The 15,597-nt window shown below is 40.3% G+C and overlaps 1 protein-coding gene across 1 annotated transcript in view; it reads right to left on the bottom strand.

Moving 5' to 3' along the window:
- Nucleotides 1-15,597, bottom strand: part of THSD7B (thrombospondin type 1 domain containing 7B) — a 408,861-nt gene that overhangs the window by 219,153 nt on the left and 174,111 nt on the right. The window contains exon 7 of the mRNA XM_077830083.1: nt 4,175-4,366. Within this exon, the coding sequence (XP_077686209.1) occupies nt 4,175-4,366 (192 nt within the window). The remainder of the gene's footprint in view (nt 1-4,174; nt 4,367-15,597) is intronic.

Raw genomic sequence — 15,597 nt, 5'->3', positions numbered from 1 at the left:
ATTTGTACTGCCCAAGAGAGAGCTGGGCAGTAGAGGATATACATTTCTGGGGGAAGATCCAGGACTGGGGTTGTGTTGGGGTCTCCTGTGGTACAACTAAGGCTGGTGAGAGCCAGGGTATAGCTGGAAGGCTGCATTTACACACAGACACTGAGGGCATGGATTGCATGATGGAAGGCTGTTTGTGAGCAGCCCAGGTGGGAGCTGCCACAGCAAGGCATTGCAAGGCATCCAAGGTTGCAGGGCAGGTGTGACATAGCCCCCCATTAGTCGGGACTGTGCCCTGGTATGTCACAGAGACCTTATTGAATTATGTTTAAGTATATTTGATATCTATTGTATTAAATGAATGGTTTATGTATTATTATGGACCAGGATTATATGTACCCTCTCAAGGTGAGAGATGGGACAGATGTGGGATCGGCGTTCGGGAAGGGGGCTTCAAAGGACTATATTGAACAATGTGCTAGACAAGAATGGACTTTCAGAACAAACAAATGTCAAGTTGTTTTCCTGGGGAATATCCAGTAGGGATGAACGCAAATTTACTACCCCCAGTTATGCAAAATCTCAGCCTTTTGAAGCTCCACCCGGAGGAGTAGGCCATTGACTGCCGATCGCCTGTTACATGAGGCCAACATCAAAGGTCCAAAATATACAAAGGAAACACTGAAATATTCTTGATTGTTCCAGATCGGAATCAGACAGTTATGAACTTGTAACCATGGGGAAAACCCAGTAGCGGGTTTTGAAGAACTGACACCCACCAGAGCCCGAGGTGATCGCAAGATGCTCCATGAGATTAGAGAGGCTATACAAACAGAAAACTCAAACAGGATGCAGAGATAAAATTTCTAGACACTATTAATCACTGCTTCTTGGAGCAGATAGTCCTGAAACCCCCAAGGGGACAGACAATTCTGGATTAAGTCCTAAGTGGAGCACAGGATCTTGTCCAAGATGTGAATATAGCTGAATCATTTAGTAATAGAGACCGTAATATAATTAAATTTAACATCTTGGAGGGTGGGGGCCAGAAATACCAAAGAAACCTACTACAGTAGCATTTAACTTCAAAAAGGGGAATGACACAAAAATAAGGAAACCAGCTAAAATGAAATTAAAAGGAACAGTCACAAGACTGAAATGCCTGCAAGCTGCATGGAAACTTTTTAAAAAAACACCATAATAGAGGCTCAAATTAAATATACACCAAAAATTTTAAAAAATAGTAAGAGGACCAAAAAATGCCACCAGGCCTAACTGACATAGTGAAAGTGGCATTTAGAGGTAAAAAGGCATCCTTTAAAAATTAGAAATCAAATCCTCCTGAGGAGCATAAACTCTGGCAAGTCAAGTGTAAAAGTAGAATTAAGCAGGCCAAAAAAGAATTTGAAGAACAATAGTAAAAGACACAAACTCTGAAAGTAAAAACATTTTTTAAGTAGCCTGCCAAACAATCAGTACGGCCACTGGTCTATCAAGGTGCTAAAGGAGCATTCCAGGAAGACTAGGCTGTTGCGGAGAAGCCAAATGAATTCTTTGCATTGGTCTTCATTGCAGAAGATGTGAGGGAGATTCACACACCTGAACCATTCTTTTTAGGTGACAAATCTGAGGAACTGTCCTGGATTGAAGTGTCAGTAGAGGTGGTTTTGGAATATATTGATAAATTAAACAGCAATAAGTCTCCAGGACCAGATGGTATTCACCCAAGAGTTCTTGAAGAAACTCAAATATGAAATTACAGAAGTTCTAAACGTGGTGTGTAACCTATTTCTTATATCAGCTTCTTTACCAGATGACTGGAGGATAGCTAATGTGACGCCAATTTTTTAAAAAGGCTCCAGAGGCAATCCTGGCAATTACAGGCAGGTAAGCATACCTTCAATACCAGGCAAATTGGTTGAAACTATAGTGAAGAACTATGTATCTGATAATTCTGATGAACATGATTTGTTGGAGAAGAGTCAACACAGTTTTTGTAAAGGGAAATCATGCCTCAGCATTTTGCTAATTCTTTGAGGGGAACAACAAGCATGTGTACAAGGGTGATCTAGTGGATATAATGTACTTGGACTTTCAGAAAACTTTTGACAAGATCCTTCACCAAAGGCTCTTAAGCAAAGTAAGCTGTCAGTGGGATAAGAGGGAAGGTGCTCTCATGGAGCAGTAATTGGTTAAAAGATAGGAAACAAAGGGTAGGAATAAATGGAGAGAGGTAAATAGCGGGATCCCCCAAGGGTCTGTACTAGGACCAGGGCTGTTCAACATATTCATAAATTATCTAGACAAGGCATAAACAGTGAGGTGACGAAGTTTGCAGACAATACAAAATTTCTCAGGATAGTTAAGTCCAAAGCAGATTGCAAAGCATTACAAAGGGATCTCACAAACGCAGGTGACTGGGCAACAAAATGGCAGATGAAATTCAGTGGAACAGCCTCGCAGCCTGAGCCCCTTGAGCCTGAGTCAGCTGGCATGGGCCAGCCGTGGGTTTTTCTTTGCTGTGTAAATACACCCGCTGAGTACATTTCTCAGACATGAAGGAAAGCTCTGTATAAGCTTGAAAGCTTGTCTCTCTTGCCAACAGATGTTGGTCCAATAAAAGATATTACCTCTCCCACCTTGTCTCACTAAAGTCACATTATTGTCCTTTTCTCCCTTTTTATCCTGATAGAAAGCAGTATTTATCTTTTCCTGGTGTTGTACAGCAGGCTGTTTTATTCATTGTTCAGAATGTTCAGAGGCTTTTGATTGTTATTCATGTTTTATTTCCTTTTGAGAAATTCAAAGTTTTCAGTTCAAAGCATTTCACTTCTATTTTAGGTTTTCAGATCACATAGTCTTGAGATTATAGAGTGTGCATATTTGCACATGTATTTTCTTTCAAATTAACAATTCTGATTTTTATTTTGCTTTTGAAATTCTGCATCTATCTTGTTTGCATTTCAGAACATATTGCTACCTTCATGGAAAATATGCAGCTTACTTTAATTTTTTATTTTAATTATTTGCCACCTTTTAGTCTTTCTTAATAGCAGTTACCACTCTGTCAAAACTTATATAGCGGTTTTCATCCCAACGTTCTTTACAAACTTTAATGGGGCCATTTATGTGAATAAAGGTAACTCACATGAGGAAGCGCTTGGAAGCTTAAGCTGACACACAAACACAACCTGTGGTTTTAATGACGATTTCTAAATGGTGTTTAACTGAATTTGTTCTTTACTTGTGGGGAAAGTATGGTTAAGCACCAGGTTAGCCGCACACATTGCTGACAATAAAGGTTATTTTTTAAAACATAGACAAGGCCTTAGAGATCTGACATCCAAATGCTGACCCAGCACTTCTTAGTCTGTCATATCTGATGGGATTGTCACCATCAGATAGGACACAGACCATTTTAAAAATGATATTGGTATTTTCTGAATTTCTGTTGCATAGAGAACAGCAATGGCCCAATCCTGAACACAGGTCTGCACATGCTAAAACCAAGAAGTTGAATGAACTATGTGCTTGAGAAGAAGCCTTTGTACAAAACTGTGCCAGTAGAAGAACCACCATAATGTAGTTCACCAGGTATGTTACTGTAAGCCAGACACACATGCCTAATGCATGTGTCTATGAAGATCCAGAGAAAGGGACACAGCTATAAAGCTATTTACATATTCTTGTCTGAAATTAAAGAACCAGGAGCACATTTTATGCGTCCAATCTACATTACATGTTTTTGCTTTAAAAGTACCTGATTTTACACATATTTCTGTTCTCTTCTAGAACTAATATGCTTCTATACAGTAACATAGGTATTGAGAGTTTGTGCCATACATTTATTTTATTTGTGTGTGCGCGCATGTAATTTCTCTTTTAGGGGTGGCAGATCCTCACCTGGTGCAAACTGTGATAACTCTTTTGAAATCAATAGAGTTATGACAATTTCCACTAGCTGAGAACCTGCCCCTTAAAATCAAATAATTCACAGAATAAAATTTATTAAATATCTTTCACTGAAACATAGTTATATTGGCAATGGGTATGATCTAGCAACACACAGATTAATTAATCTTTGCACAGACCTTTGTAAGTGCAAAGATTCATCTACGTGTGAAGTATTCTTAATTATTACTATAATATTGGTGTTTGGGTCTTATCGAAATGCAGTACTACTCACCCTCTCCTGGCAGTGCCAAGATAGATTTAGTTCTGCTTTGTTTCCCCTCTGCATTTTTACTGGAACATGAGTGAGAACAAGATGACCATTCTGACCAGTCATTAACGACACAGTCCATTGCACACGGTACTTCACAAACCATTGTTTCAGGATGGGGAAACTCTGAGCAAAGGGTATGTGATACTTCTTCACCTGAAACAAACAAGACAAAATTAAGCATAAAAAAGTGGGGTGAGTTTGGGATCATTTTCAACAAATGTGTTCTACATTGCATATACAATCAGGCCTGATCTACACTTAGAAATTAGGCTGATGTAACTCCTTTGCTCAGCGATATGAAAAATCCAAACCCCTGAGCAACGCAGTTAAACCAACGTAACCCCCGGTGTTGACAGGGCTAGCTTGACAGGAGAATTCTCCCATTGACTTAGCTATCACGTCTGGTGATGTACCTCCATCAATGGGAGAACCACTGCCATCAGCATAGGTAACGTCTTCAATGAAATGCTACAGCAGCACTGCTGCAGAGTTTTAAGTGTAGACAAGTTTTAAAATGTGTATACGTGTATAGAACAGTATGCAAAATACTGTTGAGCAGGATTTCAGGCTTGAAAAGAAAGCACTAAAAGCATTTGACATATCTACACTTTGAAAAAACAAAACAAAAATTTGTTTTAAGTCTGATATTTGATCTACAAGCTTAGGCCGGCTTCACGGGAACTGAGAACACTGCTAATAACTAAGCCTTTTAGATTTGTAAAAATCTAGGAGACGGCACTCATGAGGGAATGAAATTAATAACCTTCAGATGGAACAATAGAAATCAGTTATTACCAAGGCCCCACATTTACCAGAATTCTGCAGCTATAGGATTTGTATCCAGCAATGCAAATTGTACATGCCTCTTTCTTGCTCGCACAAACCAGCAAGCTAAAGTTTTACTAGCTCTGCGGGAGCCTAGGCAGAATGAGTGGAGTGCCAAATTCCTGGAGTACTTCTCATTTAGACCTTAAGAGACATAGGCTATGTCTACATTAGAAACGTTACAGCAGCACAGCTGTATCAATGCAGCTGCACCACTGTAAGGTCTCCTGTGTAGCCGCCCTAGGCTGATGGGAGAGAGCTTTCCCACTGGCATAATTAAACCACCCCCAATGAGTGGCAGGAGAGTGTCTCCCACTGACATAGCTCTGTCCACACCAGCTCTTCTGTCGGTGTAACTTATGTCGGTCAGGAGGTGCTTTTTTCCACAATCCTGAATGACTTAAGTTTTACCGACAAAAGTGCTAGTGTAGACATAGCCTAAGCAAACAGAGCTGCTAGAGCTCACATAGGAGAGGAGAGAGACTGCACCAGTGACTCCAAGGGAACATGAACAAATGAGGGACCCCTGATAGCAATGCCAAGCTTGTAATCCCTGTGGCAGGAGGCAGGCAGAGCAATGTAAAGAAAAAACTGGAGAAATGAGAGTGAGAGGACATGGGTGAGAGAGCAGAAGGTTGAGGCCAGAGATGGTAGGCAGAGGAAGTTTATGGAGAGGTTTGAAAACCAAGAAGAGGGGGGCTCAGAGCACTGTACTATTAAGGCTAAGGGTGAAATCATGACCTCATTAAATTCAACAATAGTTTTGCCATATTCTTCAGTGGGGCTAGGATTTAACCCAAAACGTAAAACACACAGGCCATGACAGTATGTGATTAGAAACCCCAAACAAAGCATGCAATGAAAACATAGTGGAGAAGGAAACACGGCATTATGTTCAGTTAATTTATTTCTTTAACAAAGATTTTCATAACCTCACTATCAAGCAATAGCATTTCTGATGTAAAAAATTACAATTAAGAACAAAATGAAATAATAGCAAGTCTCTAAAACAGAAGTGAATTTAGGGTAATAATGAGAGATTTCCCTAGGAATAAGAGTCGAGGGGCAGATTGCCCGGTCCATTTAAGCTCAGTGCAAATCAAGAGGGTGGATTAAAGGTAGTTCTAGGCCACTTTTATGCCCCTTTCCCCAAATCCTGGGGCTTTCCAGGGTCATTAATGCCCAGTTGCCCTTGGCCTGACAGCTGGGTATAGCAGGAGCATGATGACACTCTAGCCACACCTCCTTTCTTTCCAGAATGCCTCCTACATCAGAGAAAGTGTGGGGGTGGAGTACAGCTGTTACAATCTTATTTAATCTTTTTATTATTGACCTCGGCACAAAAAGTGGGAGTGTGCTAATAAAGTTTGCGGATGATAAAAAGCTGGGAGGTATTGCCAATTTAGAGAAGGACAGGGATATCCTACAGGAGGATCTGGATGACCTTGTAAACTGGAGTAATAGTAATAGGATGAAATTTAATAGTGAGAAGTGTAAGGTCATGCATCTAGAGATTAATAACAAGAATTTTAGTTATAAGCTGGGGACACATCAATTAGAAGTAACGGAGAGGAGAAGGACCTTGGAGTATTGGTTGATCATAGGATAACTATGAGCCGCCAACGTGATATGGCCGTGAAAAAAGCTAATGCGGCCTTGGGATGCATCAAGAGAGGTATTTCCAGTAGGGATAAGGAGGTTTTAGTACCCTTATACAAGGCACTGGTGAGACCTCACCTGGAATACTGTGTGCAGTTCTGGTCTCCCCTGTTTAAGAAGGATGAATTCAAACTGGAACAGGTACAGAGAAGGGCTACTAGGATGATCCGAGGAATGGAAAACCTGTCTTATGAAAGGAGACTCAAAGAGCTTGGCTTGTTTAGCCTAACTAAAAGAAGGCTGAGGGGAGATATGATTGCTCTCTATAAATATATCAGACGGATAAATATCGGAGAGGGAGAGGAATTATTTAAGCTCAATACCAATGTGGACACAAGAACAAATGGATATAAACTGGCCACCAGGAAATTTCGACTAGAAATTAGACAAAGGTTTCTAACCATCAGAGGAGTGAAGTTTTGGAACAGCCTTCCAAGGGAAGCAGTGGGGCAAAAGATCTATCTGGCTTTAAGATTAAACTCGATAAGTTTATGGAGGAGATGGTATGCTCGGATAACATGGTTTTGGTAATTAAATATTCATGGTAAATAGGCCCAATGGCCTGTGATGGGATATTAGATGGGGTGGGATCTGAGTTACCCAGGAAAGAATTTTCTGTAGTATCTGGCTGACGAATCTTTCCCATATGCTCAGGGTTTAGCTGATTGCCATATTTGGGGTCAGGAAGGAATTTTCCTCCAGGGCAGATTGGAAGAGGCCCTGGAGGTTTTTCGCCTTCCTCTGTAGCATGGGGCACGGGTCACTTGCTGGAGGATTCTCTGCTCCTTGAAGTCCTTAAGGACTTCAATAGCACAGACATAGGTGAGAGGTTTTTTGCAGGAGTGGTGCATGAAATTCTGTGGCCTGCGTTGTGCAGGAGGTCAGACTAGGTGATCATAATGGTCCCTTCTGACCTAAATATCGATGAATCTATGAACAGTTTATCACAATGAGGGATAACACAAAGAGGATCCCGAGGTAGCCAGTTAAGCTGGATTTCCAGCTACTTTATACTCCTGGTCTGATGCAAAGCACCTGGATCATAAAAGTCTACATTAAGACTACCACAAATCCCCTTTTCAATATGCATCTATTTACCAATTGTTGTTAGATCTATTGTTTTTTTTTTCCTAAAGCAAGGTAAAATAAATGAATAGCTTAATTTAAAAAATAATGGAGCAGAATTTCCTAATAATTTTATTTATAACTTTGTTACACCAACCATATAAGCATCTCCAACATTCCATATAACACTGAAATATACCTTTCTGCAGACATGATTTTGTTCTTGATGGAATTTTATCTCACAAACTATAACTGTAAATGGATTCAAAATAAATGTGGTTAGCTTTGTTGAATCATTCCCCTGTAAAAAATTTCCTGACCCTCCTGTTTAATGATATGAATGGATACGGCTGTGTATACAAAATATGTAGGCAGGCAGAAAGATTTGGTAACTTTGTTGAATCACTCTCATATCTGAATTCTTTAAAGCTCAACTCCAGCTCTTTATGAGTAACAATCTCACTCTGACTGTTACATCTTTCACCCTTAGGATAATTGCAAACCTTTCCTTTTATGTTTCTTTACCTCATATGAATCTAGGAAAAACACAAAGGAGTATCTATGCCTAATTAGAAGTAGAGAAAAATTAAAATTTAGACTGCCAGCTGCAAAAGAAAGCTAGCTTTTCCCCACTTCACACAGTATGGGAGTTGTGTCTCTCACAAGGCAGCTGAGGATGCAATTATAACTAAGAGGGTAGAAATCTCTATTGCTTTTGCAAGACAGCACATGCACCAGTGAGTAAATAAGACAGGTAGGGCTAGTAGTGAGACTGCTTAAAGCTGTCAATAGCACCACAGTAGCACATCCATTCATATCCCTCAGTAAGGACAGACTCGTAGCCCTTAAGGTACAAATAAAATTTTCTAAGGATATTATGAGAAGTAATAGAGAATCTAGCAGACATATTATGAGAGATGTATAAAATATTTTATTTTTGTCCTCTCCCTCAGACTTGACATCCCTGATCACGCTATTATTCTAGCCTGCTGAATAATAAAATCAAATCCAAAAACCTCTCTGAAAGAAAGCCTCTGGTCCTGTTGAATATAGGAGTATTTGTACATCACTTTTGGCAAGTTCTTTTCTCTCCACCTATAGACTATGTTTAATCATTCCCTCCAAAGTGTCCATTTTATCACCCTTGGTCTGGATGCTAACATCATGCCGATACCCAAGGTGGAAAAAACCAATACCTTAAACGACACTTCAATTATATACTTCTCTCCCTAAGTCATTTTGATACCCACGTCCTTACTAACATTTTGACAGCTTGCCTCCGCAGGAGTAACACACATGTGTACATCCAGGTGAGTCTGGATTTTAAGACGTCATTGGTGCTATAATTCTAGAGGATTACATAATTTAGGTGAGGTGAGCAGTAAACATCTATCCTCTCTTATTTATATTCATAGGAAGAAAGCATTCAAATAGTGACAGGTTTGTGAGCTGGAATGGACTAGCTGGGTTTCTCCTCTCACAGGGCAGGGAGTTATCTGCATTACATAGTGGACTTGAGGCTTGTGTGTGGTGCTCCTAGGGCTGCCGATGCTGGATGGAGATGCTGGGCCTCAGATCAAAAAGTGTTGGTTTTTGTTTCTGTGCTTGAACCCTCCTTGCCTTTGAAAGCATCTGTGCTGTTCTCCCTTGTACGGTCTGTCTAAAATGTTTCCAGACCAACTAAAACTATTTGAACAAGACTTAATCTTCTTGATTCAGAACGTGGCGGTAAGTGGGGTCCTGTTTTTTTCTCAGTTTTCCAAGGGGTACATTGTGGCACAAGAATTGAGGTATCTTGCATAAGGTCATAGACAGCCTGATCCTAGTCACTGGGCCACCACGCCCAGGGGCCCTGGTCAATTAGGGGGCTCCAGAAAAATGGGCGCCCCCACTCCCTGACCCAATCCGCCCATCTGGCACTCCTGCCGGGGAAGGGGAGCTTCTTCCACCCCAACCTTGCTCCCCAGTAGGAGTGCCAGGGGAGGGGAGGCTGCAGGCAGAAGAGGTGGGGAGGGGTCCCCACTTGCGCTGGCCCAGGGGCCCACAAAACGGTAATACACCTCTGCTAAGCCCACTGAAATCCATGGAAGTCTTTCTATTGACTTCAGCTCAGGCCTGTTGAGAGTATGTGCAGCTTCACTCAGATCATGGCACTGCTCTTATCAGGGATGAGTTATGGCAGGATTCTGCTCCCAGCTTGGAGGAGGGCGCTTGTACTCATTAATTCTGAATTCATGAGGGAGACAGCTATGATGTGCCATACATACTGGATGAGAGAGAGAGCCAGGAACACAACCACCTCTCCAATTCTTCACCCTGACTACTACGTCTGACTCCAGCCAAATACAGTGACAGCAGCAGCACCTTGAGTGCAAGTTCATGGCTCCCCCGCTTCAGCAGAAAGAGGCAGATTTCAATGGTTTGATAGATGACTTTGCCACCAAATAACATTTCATTAACTGATTAGCTTTATAGTCATATTCGCTGTGTCCACTTCTTAGACTGTTCGCAAAATAGATTCTGAGAAAGATAGCATATAAAGAAAAAATATATAATGGCCATTTTTTATTTTCCATGAAAAACTACAATAGGCTACATCTGAAAAGATGACTCCAAGTGTCATGATTTCCCTTGGATGCAGTAATTGCCCAGAGTTTGCAGACTGGACCCATGTTTACCATATGCCAACTGCTGTGATGTTTGTGTAAAGTTAAATTATGGCTCATTAGTAAATAGAGCCACAAAAATATATATTGTTTTAAAAAGCTGATGTTTATGCATCAGAATCAGATAGGGGAAAAGGGACATGGACACTTTTGTGGGGGGAACCCTTTGGTTAATTGGGGCCCTTTAGTTGGCCTGGATTGGATCCAGGTTCCATTTAATCTAACCTACTACTCTTATCACTCCCTTCATTTGCTCTCTTGAAATCCCAAATACCTGATCAATTTAACAAAAGGTCTCTTGCTTTTATTTGGCATGGCAGACAGCCCAGAATTAGTCCCAAGAAATGATGTTTAAACTCTTTGAAGCGGATTTTCTCTGCAATTTACAGATATATAGTATGTAGTTGGTAGCATTTGGTCTGGGCAATGATTTTTTCTTTTTCCCAATTCTGAGGGTTTACAATGGGTTTAAACGTTACACCGGCCTCGAGAAGACCTGCTGCAAAAGGTGAAATGCATATTTATTCCGTTTGTGGTGCAGATATCTGGTACAAATGTGTGAGATATGTGGTACAAATATCTGAGATCCTGAAAAAGAGGATTATAATGTTTTGCATGCTATTACAAAAGAACAGCACCTAAATATTAGGTGATTAGAGCTATATAAACATGCTATAATCTATCAGAATACTATATCTTATCTTTCTAAAGACAACTATAACAGGCAATCAGTTCCAGTTTCCTAAATTCAGGGTCCAATAATCTGAAACAAAACTTAAGGATTGCCTAACGTCAAAACCACAGATGGAAAATGTGCATTACAAAAGCATCTGGCCACTGTTTTCAGAGCTCAGTGTATTACAGAATTGAATAAACACTCCTGAAATCTAGGGAAATCCAATTCTGGATGTAAAGTTTTCAGCTTGAGCCCATTTCTATTAATTGTAGGTGAAACTATTCCCAGCATAGAGGTGTAGCACAGGAACAATACATAGGCTTGGAAAGATTTGATTGTTATTGTTAAATGTGAGTGATTTTACTGTATACATACAAACAGGTGAAAAAATATTTTCAACGATAATAATAAAAATATACAGATAGGCAAAGTAAGAAAATGCTGCTTGACACATAACATTTGATTTAAGGGTATTTGCTTCGGAAATTTTGATATGTGATTTGACAATTTGTGTTTTAATGGTTATAAAATTTTAACTTTTTGAATCTCAATGTCTACCTGTCATTAAATAATTATTACATGACCCTTCCCCCATTGTCCGACCCTCCTTCAATTTCCTTCAACTGTGAAATTTTTAAATCAATAAAAATTGAAAAAGGCTTATAATTTTGCACAACTGTGAAAATTTAAATCAAACAATTTAAAAAAATGCTTAAAAATAACATTGATATTATTAGTTGAAATTATTTTTAAAAAAACAAATTCTGCCATGCCTAACTATACACGATTTATGTATAACTCAAAATTAGAGCTAAGTGGAAATCTGAATCTACATCGTACAAGAAATTGATATTTTAATTTTTTTTCCCATCTGAAATATCAACATTTTACACAGAGTGAAAAGTTCCCATAAATTTCAGTTCTGAAATGTCTAAATATTTTGTTTTGACATTTTTGGTTAAAACTAAATATTTTGACATTCCCAAATCAAAACATTTCTTTCAGTTTGTTGAACGGAATTGAAAAGTTTCATTCTGAGTCAGTTCAACATTCAATGGTATCTGCCTATGGTGCTGTAATACCTCCTGGAAGTTGTAGTTCTGGTACATCCCGGTTCTGTTCATTCCCTCGGAAGCATCTGGCACTGGCCACTGTCAGAAGGCAGGATACTGGGCTAGATGGACCATTTTTATGTCCTCATTTTTCCTATGGGCTAGATCTCTGGCCAGACCACATCTCCCATGATGCACATGTGTCCAAATGTAGTCTGGTCTAGGAGCTAGACCCACAGGGGAGAGCAAGGGCACGAAGCACCCAATGCACAGCTCCCATAAGGCACTATTGCAACAACAAGGAGATGCAGCTTAGTGTGGAATCAACCTGAAATGAAATATTTCATTTTTATTTCCTTGATGGAAAAATTAATTTTTATGGCAAAATTAAAATATTTCAGTGGAAGTTCAGATTCTGCAAAAACTGTATTTTCCATCAAAAAGTCATTTTAATAAAATATTACTGACCATCTCTTCTTAAAATAAGGTTCCAGTTACACATAAATGGTGTAAGCGCTATAACTGTCAAATATGCCTTGGAAATATATTGATAACAACTACAGTTCTCTTTCTGCCCTTTCTGCCTATCTGTTGCAACTAAGAACACCAACAATTACCCCAATGCATATTCTAAAATTTGAGCTTCCTCTCAGAGTCAAAGACAATGAGAATCAAATGCACATACCATCACTACAGATGTGACATCTCGCCTGGGGAACATCAATAAAGTTGAAGTACATAATTTTGATTGATAAGAAGTCTTCCAATTATTGTTAGTCCATTAAACCACAGACTCCCATAATTTACATGCAGATAAAATTTCTCTCTCTCAGTCTAGCAAAGGAGAACCCCTACTGGGCGACAGACAAGAATAACTGCCCCTTTTCCTGTGCTAAGTGCTCTTTTGTCTCCTATACATCAGAAAAGAGCCAGAAATGACTACGAAAAATTTAAGTTTAAACCAGCTAGGAACAGCTTGCTGATGACTCAGAAAGCTAAAAGTTCCAGAAATCAAACTCCCTGATACCCCAAGATGCCCAATATAGATTTTTCATCCCAAATTAGAAACTGTATATTTGTCTGCCTTATGAACCAGAAATACAATTCTCTATATATGAATCATCTGCTTTGTTCCTCCAATGTAATGTTGCATATCCCAGGACAAGCCCTGAAAGATGTGAAGAGAAGGTACTAGATATCTAATCCCTCTAGTAAAATGAGAGAATGTGCAGAGAAGGAACTATCACAGATGTTTGGTTTCTCTCTAAAGAATTGTTACACTCTAGACACTATATAAATTGTATGGCACCAAAAGTAAAAAGAATATTGAAAGATAGACACCTAACAGGTTATAAATTTGGAATATTAAAAGAAATTACTTAAAAGAGGGGCAATTCCAATTCATATCTGGGCTAATACTGAAAAACAATTTTGGAAATGAATCAAACATAAAAACCTTCCGATAAGAAACAGATTGAAGAAATTTGTTGTATACCTACACCATCTACTGGATATCAACAGAAGTAGCAGAGAAACGTGGGGCTTCTCTACACTTACTGGGGGATCAATGTGCGGCAATCGTTTCATTGGTGGTTGATTTAGTGGGTCAAGTGAAGACCCACTAAATCATAGAATCATAGAACTGGAAGGGACCTTGAGAGGTCATCTAGTCCAGTCCCCTGCACTCATGGCAGGAGTGAGTATTATCTAGACCATCCCTGACAGGTATTTGTCCAACCTACTCTTAAAAATCCCCAGTGATGAAGATTCCACAACCTCCCTCGGCAATTTATTCCAGTGCTTAACTACTCTGCCAGTTAGGAAGTTTTTCCTAATGTCCAACCTAAACCGCCTTTGCTGCAATTTAAGCCAATTGCTTCTTGTCCTGTCCTCAGAGGTTAAGAACAACATTTTTCCTCCCTCCTCCCTGTAACAACCTTTTATGTACTTGAAAACTGTTATGTTCCCTCTCAGTCTTCTCTTTTCCAGACTAAACAAACCCATTTTTTTTTCAAACTTCCCTCACAGGTCATGTTTTCTAGACCTTTAAATATTTTTGTTGCTCTTCTCTGGACTTTCTCCAATTCGTCTATATCTTTCCTGAAATGTGGCACCCAGAACTGGACACAATACTCCAGTTGAGGCCTAATCGGCATGGAGACAGTATCAAAAGCCTTACTAAAGTCAAGATATAGAACATCTACCTCTTCCCCCTGTGACAGGGTCGGGCCAGATGGCTATAGGAGAGTAACAGAAGGCAGATATATTAGCCCCAGGCTAAGTAGGTCCCTTTTCCCTGGGTAAGGTAACAGGGAAGGTTCCAGAACAATAAGGAACCTTCTGGAGACAATTAAGACAGGCTGATTAGTACACCTGCAGCCAATCAAGAAGCTGCTAGAATCAATTAAGGCAGGCTCATCAGGTTTTAAAAAGGAGCTCACTTCAGTTTGTGGTGTGCATGTGAGGAGCTGGGAGCAAGAGGCACTGGGAGCTGAAAGTGAGAACGCGGACTGTTGGAGGAGTGAGGTGTACAAGCATTATCAGACACCAGGAGGAAGGTCCTATGGTGAGGATGAAGAAGGTGTTGGGAGGAGGCCATGGGGAAGTAGCCCAGGGAGTTGTAGCTGTCACACAGCTGTTCCAGGAGGCACTCTAAACAGCTGAATTCCACAGGGCCCTGGGCTGGAACCTGGAGTAGAGGGCAGGCCCGGGTTCCCCCCAAATCCTCCCAACTCCTGGTCAGACACAGGAGGAGTCGACCTGGACTGTGGGTTCAGAAAAACGCCAAGCTGAGGGCTGCCGTGAAGCTCCAAGGTGAGCAAATCCGCCAATAAGCGCAAGACCCACCAAGGTAGCGCAGGAACTTTGTCACACCCCCTATCCACAAGGCTTGTTACTCTGTCAAAGAAAGCTATCAGGTTGGTTTGACACAATTTGTTCTTGACAAATCCATGCTGACTGTTACTTATCACCTCATTATCTTCTAGGTGTTTGCAAATTGATCGCTTAATTATTTGCTTCATTCTCTTTCAGGGTACAGAAATTAAGCTGACTGGTCTGTAATTCCCCGGGTTGTCCTTATTTCCCTTTTTATAGATGGGCACTATATTTGCCCCTTTCCAGTCTTCTGGAATGTCTCCTGTCTTCCATGACTTTTCAAAGATAATTGCTAATGGCTCCAATATCTCCTCAGTCAGCTCCTTGAGTATTCTAGGATGTACTTCATCAGGCCCTGGTGATTTGAAGATATCTAACTTGTCTAAGTAATTTTAAATTGAACATAGATCGCTCTCCCGTCAACTCCTGTACTCCATCTGAACAAGAAGTGCAAGTTGAGTCGACGGGAGAGGGTCTCCCATTAACATAGTGTAGTGTGAACCCTGCGGTAAGTAGATTTAAGTACGGCAAATTCAGCTACGTTGTTCACATAGCTGAAATTGC

Source organism: Eretmochelys imbricata, chromosome 11 (genome assembly GCF_965152235.1).
Source record: "Eretmochelys imbricata isolate rEreImb1 chromosome 11, rEreImb1.hap1, whole genome shotgun sequence".
Classification (NCBI taxonomy): domain Eukaryota; kingdom Metazoa; phylum Chordata; order Testudines; family Cheloniidae; genus Eretmochelys; species Eretmochelys imbricata.
This window is presented reverse-complemented; position numbering and strand designations above follow the sequence as displayed.